The 13,394-nt window shown below is 44.6% G+C and overlaps 1 protein-coding gene across 1 annotated transcript in view; it reads left to right on the top strand.

Annotated features, from left to right (window-relative positions):
• Positions 1-13,394, top strand: part of TMEM154 (transmembrane protein 154) — a 40,594-nt gene that overhangs the window by 12,019 nt on the left and 15,181 nt on the right. The window contains exons 2-4 of the mRNA XM_014780216.2: positions 7,095-7,355; positions 7,446-7,484; positions 12,696-12,723. Coding sequence (XP_014635702.2) covers positions 7,095-7,355; positions 7,446-7,484; positions 12,696-12,723 — 328 coding nt within the window. The remainder of the gene's footprint in view (positions 1-7,094; positions 7,356-7,445; positions 7,485-12,695; positions 12,724-13,394) is intronic.

Genomic DNA, 13,394 nt, shown 5'->3' on the forward strand with positions numbered 1-13,394 from the left:
AAACAAGATTGTTTGGCCAAATTAAACCATTGGTTCTCAAACTATGACCCCCAGACCAGCAGCATCAACATTTTGTTAGAAATGAAAATTCTTGGCCCCATCCCAGACCTACTAAGTCCGAAACTCTGGGAGCAGTGCCCAGCAATGTGTTTAAGAAGCCCTCCAGGTGATTCTAATGCAGCTAAGATTTGAGGACCACTGATTTAAACTTCCAAGCTATTCTGTCAACAGTGACCTTTGCTGGAGATGCGGGTTTTAAACTCCAGCGTGCATCTCTCTTATTCAGACTTATTCGGGAAGGCATGATTGTTACAGTTCTCTCTCAGTATATCCTGGCCAGAGTCTCTCAGGCGCTCAAGGCTTCAGTGATGATTTTTAAGCTATTGCGTTCCGGTGTTAGAGTTGGCAGCTGCTGGGCAAGCCTTTGGCGTCCAACTCCCTGATCTCTAATTCTTCTCCAGTTTACCATGGAGGAGCAAAGAGAACAAGAGGGGAGAAAGATTTGGGGTGGCCCAGGAGAAGGCCAGAAGTGGGTAGGGTCTGGAGCAGTGGTTTTCAACCTTGACTGCACACCAGAGTCACCTGGGGAACTGTAAAACTAATGGGTTCACCAGAGGCCTGGGTTCACCCCCAGATATTTTGATCTAAATGTTTGGGTCTGGGCATCAGGAGTGTTAAAATCTCCCCAGAGGATTCTGATGTGCAGCCAAGGCTGAAAACCACTGGAGGCCTCTAGGTTTGGTTGTATCTCCTCCTTCTAAGGCTCATCTGGCTCTTTGCTGTATACAGAGGTACAGGGGGGAAGAAAAAGTTGGCAGACTTCTTGGGTTTGGTTTCTTTCTTCTTTTTTTTTTTTTTTGAGGAAGATCAGCCCTGAGATGACATCCGTGCTAATCCTTCTCTTTTTGCTGAGGAAGACCAGCCCTGAGCTAACATCTATTGCCAATCCTCCTCCTTTTTTTTCCCCCAAAGCCCCAGTAGATAGTTGTATGTCATAGTTGCACAGCCTTCTAGTTGCTGTATGTGGGACGCGGCCTCAGCATGGCCGGAGAAGCGGTGTGTCAGTGTGCGCCCGGGATCCGAACCCGGCCCGTGCCACCAGCAGCGGAGCGCGCGCACTTAACTGCTAAGCCACGGGGCCGGCCCCGGGGTTTGGTTCTTGAGCATCCTGAAATTCATATACTCCAGTTACTCCACAGAGCAGGACAGAGTTTGAACGCCTGATGCCTGACTTGTGTTTTCTTTCATTTCACTATCTGAATTATAAAATCACTTAAATAATTTGTGCATCGGGCCGGCCCTGTGGCTTGGTGGTTAAGTGCGCGCGCTGCGATGCTGGCGGCCCGGGTTCGGATCCCGGGTGCGCATCGAGGCACCACTTCTCTGTCCATCCTGAGGCCGAGTCCCACATACAGCAACTAGAAGGGTGTGCAGCTGTGACATACAACTATCTACTGGGGCTTTGGGGGCAAAAAATAAATAAAATCTTTAAAAAAAAAAATAAAAATAAAAATAATTTGTGCATGGAGTCTACATGACAAATGAAAGAAAGGGGCGTCTGATTGAGGTCCAATATACTTCACGATATCCTGAGTTTAATAACATCCTCTCATCATTGCTCTGTTTTACAGTGTAACATCAGTGTGGCAATCTTTCAGTTGGTATATAATACTTTTTTTTTTAACTTTAAAAACTAGAGCTTGGTTGCACATTTGTTCCACTTTCAAAAAAAGAGGAGTTCGCTAGTTTGTTTCACGGAGAAGCAGGGCCATTTCACCTAGTGGTGATGCTTGGAGCTGTGATCAAGGGGCGCCGTGCCTGCTCTGCCACGGGAGCTCCAGGCTCACCTCAAGCATTTCCCTGCTTTCCCACTTACAAGGATTCCCCCAGGGTCCTCGCCAGATGTGTGAAATATCCATCCCAGGTGCGTTTGCATGGTTATTGTCAAAAATCATTTGTAAGTGACTCCGTACACTGTGCAGTTTATTGTCTGGTAATTTTAGGATTAAAAGTAGGTGAAGTATTGTAGCTTAGTCTCATCATTCACCTGACCACTCACATTATCTCTTTATAATGCTCCATTATCTGAGCAGAGAGAGAGAAATGGAGAAAGGGAGAATTCCTAGAACAGTTTGCATTGGGGTCGCTTGAGATAACCGTGACTGGGCCACTCGAAAGGAAGACAGGGCTTCTGCCAGACCTGCCGCCCTGAGCCCTTGCACCCAGTGACTCCACAGGCAGGTCACGTGCAAGAAGCCCACCAGTCCCACCTTCACACAGCCCTTCTGCTCTTACCGTGTTGTCCGCTTTCTTTCTTGGTTTCTGTGCTTTTGCTGGCTAACGTCTCTCTCTTTTTGCTCTCACACTTGATCTTCTCTGTCTTTATCTTTGACAGCTTCTCTAGTTTTACCCTCAGGCCCCACCCCTTTTACCCCAAAATATGTCCAAATTTAGATAAGAAGATACAACAATAAAATGAAGAAGTTGTACCAGGCAGATCAGTCTCCCGGGGAACAGCAGAGAAACAGATAAGTCTAGAGATGGGGAAAGAGGATGGGTGGAGAACAAAGGAAATAGCAGATCTCCCAGCACCCGTGTGTGCTCAGCACTTTCACAGCTATGATTGCCTTTGCTCTTCATACGAACACCGCGGGATAGGCAGAGCTGATGGCCTCCTCTCTTGGCCTCTAGGAAAGGGAGGGCTGGAGAAGTGAAGGCTCTTCCCAGGCCCCACGGCTACAGAGGGCAGCACCCAGTCTCAAACCCTGCTCTTCTGAATCCAAACCCTTCCATCCATGATACCATGGAGATGCCCATGAAGTCCACGGGCAACACAAGAAATGGTCCTGCATGTTCTGCAGGGTACATGCTCCAGATTCATTTCCTGAAAGAGAGTTTAGGCTCCTCCCTAGGGGTGCTGGACCCCTAAATTTGTACAATGTCACTTTTACCCAAGAGGCAGAGAATGGCTTCTACGGGTAATGACTATTGACTATTATGGACCTAGGCAAGTGTTTCTTAGAGAAGGCTGGGCCCACAGGGGTGTCTGAGGCCGTACAGTGGTTTTAGGGGGCCCCAGGTCCATTGAGTTAAGAGTTACTGGTAGCCCACAGGCCAGGGGAGGAACCACTGTAATGCTGGACGGAAAGTCCGCTATCCCCCTCCCCGGCTCCACTCCCATTCCTGTTCATCACCTCTGGCTCCTCTCTGGTTTCCACCTTGGTTTTGTCCGCCTCTGATTTTCTTCCTAACTCTCACCTCTGTCCCCTTGGTGACCCCCTCCTGGTTACTGATTTGATTCTATGGCCCACCCCAGTTTTCCATCTCCCCGTTGGATGACATTTGATGTTCCTGGCACAAACTCTTGAGGCTGATCTCCAATGTTTTCAACTTCCCCCCTTCCCCATCACAGACCCCCTGCATACCCTGCCCTTCCTTGACTTAGTTTCTGCCACTTCTCACTGTGTGAGGACTGGGCTTGAGTTGTCTTGGAGAGGTCATGCGGGCAGACCACCAGGAATGGCCTGGTACTGTCCCCCCTTCCTCTGCACCCACACCCTCTCCCTCACTCTCCCCACCCTTGTGATCCACTGCAGGAGATGCCTGCATATGTGCACACCAGAGGATGCACCGGCATTTATAGCAACATCGTCAGAAATACAAAAGAAATAAGCTAAATCTCCATCAATAAGAATGGGTTATGATACTTCCAAATGATAAGAGGAAAAGACAGATTTCTATACACAGACATGCAATAATCTTCAAGATCAAATTTTAAGTAAAAAAAGCAAAGAGCCGAACAGTATATAAAATTTGCTACCATTTGTGTTAATAAAAGAAAACAGGAAATGATACTTATATTTGTATATGCATAGATTTCTCTGGAAGGCAGCAGAAACAGTGGTTAACTCTGGGGAGGGAAACCAAGTCCTGGGGAAAAGGGTGGTGGTGAAATTTCCTTTAGTCCCATGTGGATAGTACCTATTCAAAAATTTTGTTTAAAAACAAGATAAATGCTTTAGAATCAACACAGAGATGTGGAAACAGATGGGAGCTTGAGGATCGCTTCTTAGTTGTACAGATCAGAACATTAAATCACTAAGGGGTAAATAATTTGTCCAAATTCCCAAACTACTAAGTGATAGAGCTATGATTAGAACCCTCGCTGTCATTTGGCACCTCTGCTCGAGGGAACGCAGCTTCAAAACCCTACATATCAGTAGAATTTACAACATAAATGACTGGGTTGTACCCCAGGGTGAGACATGGAAGACTCAATTTCTTCATCTGTAAAATGGGAACAATAAAATCGTCGTGAAGATTAGATTACATCCTGCATGTTTGTCCCAGCACCTAGCACATACTAAGCATTTGATAAATGCCAGTTACTGTTATTTATTATTTTGAGGGTATGATGGAGTTGGTGGGGGCAGGGAGGGCTATGAGGAAGGTTGTCATAGGAGTGTCTGGAAATGAAGGCTTGCAGGGTAAAGAAAAATAAAACACACAGAGACAGAACCCTTGATTCTCATTTATTTAAATAGTCACTAGAGAATTTGAGAGAGTAAATGATGCTTAACACGGAAAACATACGTTACGGTGTGTGTGAGGGATATTGTGGAGAGAACTTCTGGCCTTTTTACTCAGAAATGCCACTAAGGGCCACCTGTGACCAGCATTGTCTCTCATGCTGAAAAATAAATGTACACAACTCAGGACCATCTGGTGTGCTTCTTTCCATTTCTCTTTTACTCACGGTTGTTGAAACGCCCTCATTATTCTTGCTAGCTTATTTCCTTTCCTATTTTCTCCTCTTCTGGGGCCACGGGTCAAGTGGTGACTCAGAGCACTAAGTGTTTTGCTGGGAACTGGGTTCGCCTTCCTTGGAGAGGCGCTGACAAGATGCTGTCGTGCGGGGCTGCTTTGCCCACAGTGTGTCTGGCCTGAGGAGCTGAGTGGGAGCCCCTGCAGAGCCAGGTTTCTGGGAACCGTTCCCCTCCCTTCCCCTTTGTGCCGGGAAGCCCCCTCCTTACAGGCTGAGGGGTGAGAACATGCCGTTCCCTCTCTTGTTCACCACTTCATGATATTACATTCCTGCCTGATTGGAAGGAAAATATCGAGTGAGGTTCAAAGCTCAGGTTCTGCCATCGGCCCTTCTGGGTTCAAACCCTCACTCCTCCATGATAGCTCTGTGATCGTGGGCAAGTTGTATAACCTCTTTGCCCCAGTTTCTATCTGAAAAAATGGTGAGGACAAAATGAGATCATCTGGGTAAAAGGCAGAGCACAGAACCTGGCTCTTAGTAATTCTCTATAAATGTTAACCTGAAATAGCAGAGCAGCTGCGACAGCAGTAGAAGTAAGCAAAAGAAACATAAGGGAGGTCTGGGTGCTAGGGAAGGTCCACAAGTACCGACCTCAAGGAATAGGGTCACTACCTCCAACTGCACGTGGGTGTGAGCCACCGCCCATCCCCCACCCTGTACCCCCACCACATATGTCCAGTCATCACTGGCCTGGGTCATCAGTGAAGAATGCTGTTTGGTCCCAATAGTTCTGCACACAGGATGACATTAATGAGGAGACTGTCCTGGTGACAAATAGCTTTTCCTGATCCGGGGTGATTCATAACATCTCAAAGCATTTAACGTATGTGTGAATACATTATTGACTTACCTTATTTCAAAGACATAAATAGAAGACAAAGTCACTTAACCCAGAAGGCAGAGGTCGATAAATGGCAGATATGTTTTTAATTCCTGCTTTTGGTATATGCACGTGAGGAACATCAGTTAGTTATACTCTGCAGTTTGTAACTGATTCTGATGGTTTGGGGTGACATTTACCAATGTGATTATCAAGTGGATTCCTGGTCTTGGGGGACACTGAAATGTTTATCTATATAACCAAAATAATTATACCATGCTCAAATGAATATTTTTATAAATCAAATCAGAGGAATCCATTGTCATAGAGTCATGCAGATAGCGAAGGTATTGAGTTGGCCCTGCAGTGGCCAGTTGGGTCATTCTGTGGAGTGGTGGCCTGACCTGTAGTAACAGGGCATGGTTAAAGCAGCAACTTCTCTGTTTGCATCGCACCTTTCACCTCAGAAAGAACTTTCACATAAATGATCTCATTTGATATGTTTTCTGTAGCCTAAACTCGTATGCTCTTTTCCTCAGTGGGCCCCATCTGAATGGTAGGCAGTATTATACCATGATGGGACAAAACCTTCAGCTCACCTTACCATGATCACTGCACAGCCAGGTGAGGAAAGATTTTTCAAATAATCATCAAGCTCATAAACCTTTCCCACCCTGTGATGAGCCACAGGATGGTTTTTCAACACAATCTGAAATTCAAACAGAGTAAACTTGCCTATAGCTTATTAATAGGGAAAGTTCTAAAGATGCATTTTATTAAATAAATTTGAATATTGGTACAGTTTCCCTGGTCTCTCAGAAAACTTCCTCTTGAGAATTTCACTTTAAAAATGAGATACACATTGTATTTTTATTTAGAATCCAGGAAGAGTTCTGTCAGCTAATCTCAGACTCAGTTCTTTGCAGAATGTGAGACCTGACACTGAAATCTAAGCAATCACCCCAATTTCAAAGAATTTTTCTCCATTGATAGGTAACTTTTTATCAAAAATTAGGACACAGTGCATTCCTTTACATCTAAAAGTGTCATGTGGCAATTACTTAACTTTCCATAAATGTGAATTTAGATTTATTCAGAAATGTTATTAAAATATCATGATGCCCTACAGGAGGTGTCCTGGAATATCACATTTGACACGACAAAGCTTCTCGATGCCCTTTGCTTAAGCGTGTCTAACGTATCTGGTCAAGGCTCAACTGCTTACATTTGCGGGAAGTTTGTCTCTGGCCTCTGATTCCATGTTCAATATACTCCCAGCTTGAGCCCCATTTATGTTCAATCAATACTCTGTGTCACACTGAACTGGAAGACCAAACACAGTGGATCAAGTTTATCCCTGCATGCATGTAGGATAAATTTAAAAATCATTGAAAACATAACATACTAGCTTCGTCTCCCTGGCAATCTCAATTTCGTGTGTTCCCACAGGTGATCTTGACGATCCGGAACAGTCAGCAGATATGCCCCAGGAAGTGGAAAGAACAGATGAAGAGACTACTATTCTAAGCACATTTGCTGCAGTGACCACAGAAATGTTAATTACAAATACGAGTTCTACCCACATGGATGAGGATGAAAATCAGTTAGAGTTTATACTAATGGTGTTGATCCCGATCATGTTATTGGCCCTCCTATTTTTATTAGTGATAATCCTTGTAACATACTATAAAAGAAAAAGAACTAAACAAGGTAAATATTTTGTGTGTTCCTATTTCCAGACAATTGCTCCATGTATTAATGAACAATCAATAAAACAAAATACTTTTTGCTTCTACACAGAGCCTTCTAGCCAAGGATCTCAGAGTGCCCTACAAACATGTAAGTATTGTACTAATACCCGCCTGGATTTGGGGATAGGGTAGGAGAAGGAACTGAGAGGTTTTAAAGTTAAGCAACAAGGACTACATAAAATAGTAAGTGATGAATGACATATTTCAATGAAGTTTTCCAGAGTTTAAAAATGCCATATTCCTTTCTTTTTTAAAAAAAGAATGTTTTCAGCCTAAATTGAAATTTAAAATACACAGCTGCCATCTCTGTGCCTAATCCAGAAGAAGCCCCTATATAATCTTGGCCAATAGGTCAATGTGACATTTCCCTACTGCTGAAGAAAAGAGGAAGGCTCATGAAGCAGTGGGTCATCCTGGGGTTAGGAATGGGAAGGCTGAAAACCTTGGGGCCATCTCCATGAGAAGAGGATTCTTGCATCTATGTTTTTGTCACAGGTATTGTTTTCTCCCCTACGCCACGTCCTAATTTGATCTTGAAAAGTCCTGAGTGAAGCATTGTTCTTATTCCCATAAAGCTATGCTAACTTTTATAATCAAATTCCTAATTGCCTAAAGATTACTATCATCAATCTGAAACCAACCTAATAGAAGATTCCCTAGGTCAGAGATACACTTTGAGAGTATTCAGTTCCAATCAGGGTAGTTCTAGGTCCAAACCAGACTTAGGTACTTTTGTCTTGTGCTGGTAAAAATGACTCCAACTAGATTTTTAAGTTGAAGTCTTTGGTCATTCCAAAAATCACTCAAGGGAAAAGAATTTCTCTAATAAGATACATATTCATAAGTGCATACAAAACTCACTCTGTGTCCCTCACACCCACTAACAGGGCAACTCTGGCTTTGAGATCATGCCCTTGGCCTGGGGCCTTGCTCACTGTCCTTACACCAGGAGAACCTTTCAGCTCTCAGCAGGAGCTGTAAATGGTCATTCTCCATTATGCCAGCAGGTACAGAAAATGTGAGCCAGGAAAGAAGCACTGAAGTGTTATCTCCTCTCACAGCAGGGGAGGAGATAAAATAGATTACAAAGAAATAGGACATACACATGTTTCTCCATGGATTGAAATTTCAGGGTGACCTAATAGCAGTTGTCACGTGGGAGTTCCTTTGTAAGCCAAAGAAAAAGAAAAAGCAAACAGAGCTGATTAGACCCCAATTTTTTTAAAGTAGAGAAAGTAAGAATTTCCCCCCTAAACCATAGCACACAGCTGGTCTTACCTAATGGAGTCATGGAGTTGGAGGGAGGTTGGAGGTGTCCAGTCAAACGGTCATGCTCTTAGGCTCAAAATCCAGAAAGGGGCTTTTCATTGAACTTTATCGTGAGAATTTCAAAGTTCAAAAGCCATTCATAAGCGAGAACTGGCCTCATTCTCAGATGTGGCCCACGCATCCTACACTGTAGCCGGGCTTGACGTTTTTGCTCTTCCTGGAACATGGCACTTCCGTGATGCCTCCATGCCTGGTTGATGCTATTTCTTCTGTCCAAAATTTCCTTCCTGTCTGCTTGGCAAACTGCCACCCTATTCTTCAATGCCCCACTTCTAAAGTTTTTATGAAGCCTTGAGTAATCACTCCCTAGGCAAAATTAATCACCTCCTCTTCTGTGCTCTCATAGACTGTGGTCACACTTATTGTGCACAGCATTTACATTGGCTTTAAGTTGGTGACTTGCCCTTTTTTGGTCTTTCTTTCTTACTAGGCTATGTTCTCTTTAAGGTCCAAGAGAACCAAGAACTTGTCTTATTTATCTTGTTTAACAGTGTGGCATTGACGTTGAGAGCACAGACTCTGGAACCATGCCACCTAGTAGGCTTTTGCACTTCCTAGCTCTATGACCTCTCTGGTTCAGTTTCCTCATCTGTAAAATGGGCAAATTCAATACCTATCTCATAGAGTTGTGAGAATGAAATGGATTCATCCATGTGAAGCACTGAGAAAAAATAGTACCTGGCATATTCTGTCAGCTTATCATCAGTATCCCTTTTACCTAACATAGCACCTGGCCCAAAACATATGTTAGCCGCTCAATAAATGTTTGTTGAATGAATGAGTTAATGAAAGAACATTAGAACTTTTTGTAAAGAACACCTATTCTCAGAAGTAAAAAATTTGCACATTATCTTTAACACAAATTGGCACATTGTTTTTAGTTTAAATATACTTCACTGTAACACAGAAAACTTAGAATTTCAAAACAATTGCTTATTACAAAAGTTTTTGATAAAGAGCTTTATTTGAATATTTTCTTTTACTAGCCACTCCTTTAATACAGATACAGATCATTAACTGCTTACCAGATGAATCTCTCTTCAGGCAAACTATGCTAAAAGATGAACAACCTGAAGTGCATTCATATCTAACATTATAATGCAAGTCAATAAAAGGAGAATATTTAAATTAACAAAATTTGGCTTAAATAGATTTTTTTCCCAGGAAAAATAAAACTCAGACTAAGTCAGACCAGCATTTTGCCTGGAAATTTCCCAAAGGAGTGTTTTGTGGGAGGGCATGGGTGATATCCCCTCAGAAAGTTAGGGATAGATGCATTGTTTCTTTCCCCACATGAAAATTCTTCTACATCAGGAAATAAGTCTTTAAATTCCACAACTGGGGAGGACTTGGCCAACATCTTTTGAAAGAACGCTTCATCTGATTGAAAATTACCTTTTTTCTTTGGGCCTGTCGGTTTCACATCCAGGAAAAGGAAAGCACTGTGTAGCAACTTGATGTTCAACTGTCATTCTTCCTCAACCTCCAGGCATGAAGTTTGCAGTGGTCATTATTTAATGTTTATTAAGTGTCTTGATGTGCTGTGTCTCTCTGAAAGAGCTGCAGCGAAAGCAGCTGGCAGTCAACCCTCACTTTAAACAGGCCGTGGCTACGTGACACCTGGCTCTGCTCAGTAAATCTCTAGAAAGAGACTCTCTCACTCACTGTTCAGCCTGGAAACAAGATATGCAAACCTGTCTCCTGCTGGGCTCCTGCCCCATCCCCCCACCACCTCAGCAATCCCACCAAGTGCGCAGAGGACAGCAGCTGGAAGGGCGGCATTGTGGGGCTAAGTGGGTGTAATGTAGGAACTGGTGGAGGAGGACAAGGTGGGTAGGAGGATATGAAATGGAAGGACTGTAGGAGGAAAATGGAATCAAGTGGGGGTGGGGGGCTATGTAAGAGCTACATTTGCCTCCCAGTTGCAAGGGAGTAGGTGGCTATTAATAAAGAGATATAAGCCAGGTGGAGTGGAGCGGGCAGGGCCTGACTGCTGAGGACGAGTAATTGGTCTCCCTCCTGGCTTAATGCTCTGCTCTGGCGCGCTCTCCCAGATGTTTTTCTGTTGCCATGGTGGCCAGGGCAGGGGTAATGGCTGTCAAGCAGGGGAGACGAGGCCACAGAAGGCTTTTTGCTCTGTTTGAATACTGATTACAGGAGCTTCACATTTGGTGGATCGGGAGCACTTTTGTAACGGGTTTTTTAACTTTTCCGTCATTTGCGTGCAGGGCTAGCTTTTGCTCACTGCAAAGCCTGCGGGCACCCAGATTATAAAGATAAATCCATGCCCTCAACAGTGGGGCTGTGGGGCCGCTTGCTCTCCGAGAAATTTGTGGGGGTTTATTAAGCAGAGAAGAGCAGAGGGAGTGACAAAACAGGGGGATGTTTATGGGTCACCTGTAGGGGAAGTTCAGTTGTATAGGGGCTTTATTTATAGTAAAATCCCTTAAGGAAATAGCCTGTATGAGAATGAGAATTAGATGAAAAATGTATATATATAAAATATAAGATGAATACACCCCCCTTTCCCCAATCTAAGTGTCTGACTAGTCAGGCATCTGCAGGAAGCTTCAGATTCCTACTGCGGGGCAGGAGAACAAAACCTACAGCCCCTCGAAGGTAAGCAGTGATGGCATGAAACTTAATCTGTGCCCAGCTTTCCTGGATTAGCAATGGCATTAAAGCTTGCCAACCCACAGGAAATTACAGTGGCTCCCGGCTGCCAGGAGCTCAGTTCTAGGTGCCTGCTGGTTGTGTTCCCTCACTGGGGATCCGCATTTCTGCAGACCAGGCAAAAGGAGGCCTCTGAGTGCCAAGGATCAGGAACAGCTGACTATTCGGTGGACAAAGTGGTTTGCTTCTCAATGTTTTTCACATCATAAAAGGCACAGTGGGCCTATGCTATGCACTCATGTGACATCATTGCCTCATTTCTCTGGGTGCGTTGGTCCCCCTGCCAAACAAAACAGAGCTTGAGCTGGGGCACTGGGCTCTGTTCTTGCCACGTGTTCATTTGGAGCCTGATCTGCATTAGAGCCATTCTGCAAACTGTTAACTGATTCTCACCTCAACCAACAGCAAGGAAAAGCAGACTTGTTGGAAGTTTCATTATTATGACAATGCTAAGTCCAAAACATTGGGATTGAATTTAACCCCAGGACTGGACAATCCAGATTAAGACCTAATCATTTATTCCATAAATATTGACTGGGTGTTTACTGTGCTAGCTGGATGGGAGGTGGATGGATGAACAGGACAGATGTGATCCCTGCCCTTTTGGAGCTATGGTCTAGTGGGAGAGACAGACAAAAGAATTAAACAGATGAATTCATCACTGACAAATCGTGGCAAACGCTATGAAGGAGCAAGCAAGGTGCTGAACTGGAGAACAATAGGAAAGACAGGCCCTACTTCACAGAGAGGAGGTGGAGAGGCCTCCCCCAGGAAAGAGCGTGAGCTGAGAACAGAAGGATGTGAGGGATTCGGCCATGCAAAGAGCAGGGTGACAGGAGAGTTCCAAGGGGAGCCCTTGATGGAGTACCCCACATCCTCCTCCAAGACACGGGGACAGTGGCACAGTGTGTCACAGGAGATAAAACAGCAATGTTTTGAACTGGGACATTTTGGGGCTGGGGGCCAAGGAGGAAGCCCTCTTGTATGATCCTTCCTTTCTTCCCCTCTCCACTGTTCTCCTCTTGGTGTGGATAAAATAAAGAGAGGAACATCTGATCTGAAGTGAGCGCTCTCAGAGCACCATTATATCTAAAGAAAACAGAGTTCACTCGGATTGGGATCTCATTTCAATATGGCGATCTGCACTCGTTTGACTTAGAGGTTAATTATTGCTCCCTTAAAAACGTGATTTACTGCCAGTCATTTCTTCTCCTTGTAAAGGAGATTTCAGGTGTTGATGAAATGACAAGTTGTTGCGAACAAATCTAACATGACCTTCATATCTATTCTCTTTTAGATGAACTTGGAAGTGAAAACGTGAAAGTGTAAGTTTCCACTGCCCCCAATCCAGCTCAGTGTGGACAAAGCTAGTGAGGGAGGGGAGCAGATCAGAGAGCCACCTGCCTTTTCAAGAGTTCCTGTTCTAATAGGCCGTGCCCCAGGAGATGGCCTCCTGGATTCGAATCCCCAAACCTCAGTCTAGAGAGGAGAGAATGGTTAGGGGGTGGAGGGGAACCTGAGGACAGGGTCCTCTGTTCAGAAAAGAATTTTTTTCTGACTGCTACCAATTCCACATGCATAGTAAATATTATGCCCCTGGGTGTATTGCAAGGACATCGGTTCCTTTATTCTGGTTAAAAATTGTATCACCAGGGAAGCTACTTTCGCTTGTGTTAGAGGAAGAGAGTCCTAGAGAAAAGATTCCACCCAGAGGGGTGTTCTGGGGCGCTGTCCCCCGCACCCCCACCGCCCTGCAGCCTTACTCATTTAGACACTTGGCTCGCTTCCTCTACAAGGTGTAACGCCCGCGCGGCCATTCAGAGCTGGTGGTCCCCCTCCCCCAACCCCATCTACACTAACCGGGGGCTTCTTTCCGATAACTGTGCGCTCTGAGCCCTCGCAAGTGAGGGCAGTGGATTTCAGAAAGCAATGGCTCCATTTCTCCAAGACAGAAAAGTCTGGGAATTGACGGGAGAGGTGATGAAAGTAGCCTGTT

Source organism: Ceratotherium simum, chromosome 12, assembly GCF_057802395.1.
Source record: "Ceratotherium simum simum isolate JZ-2026a chromosome 12, ASM5780239v1, whole genome shotgun sequence".
Classification (NCBI taxonomy): domain Eukaryota; kingdom Metazoa; phylum Chordata; class Mammalia; order Perissodactyla; family Rhinocerotidae; genus Ceratotherium; species Ceratotherium simum.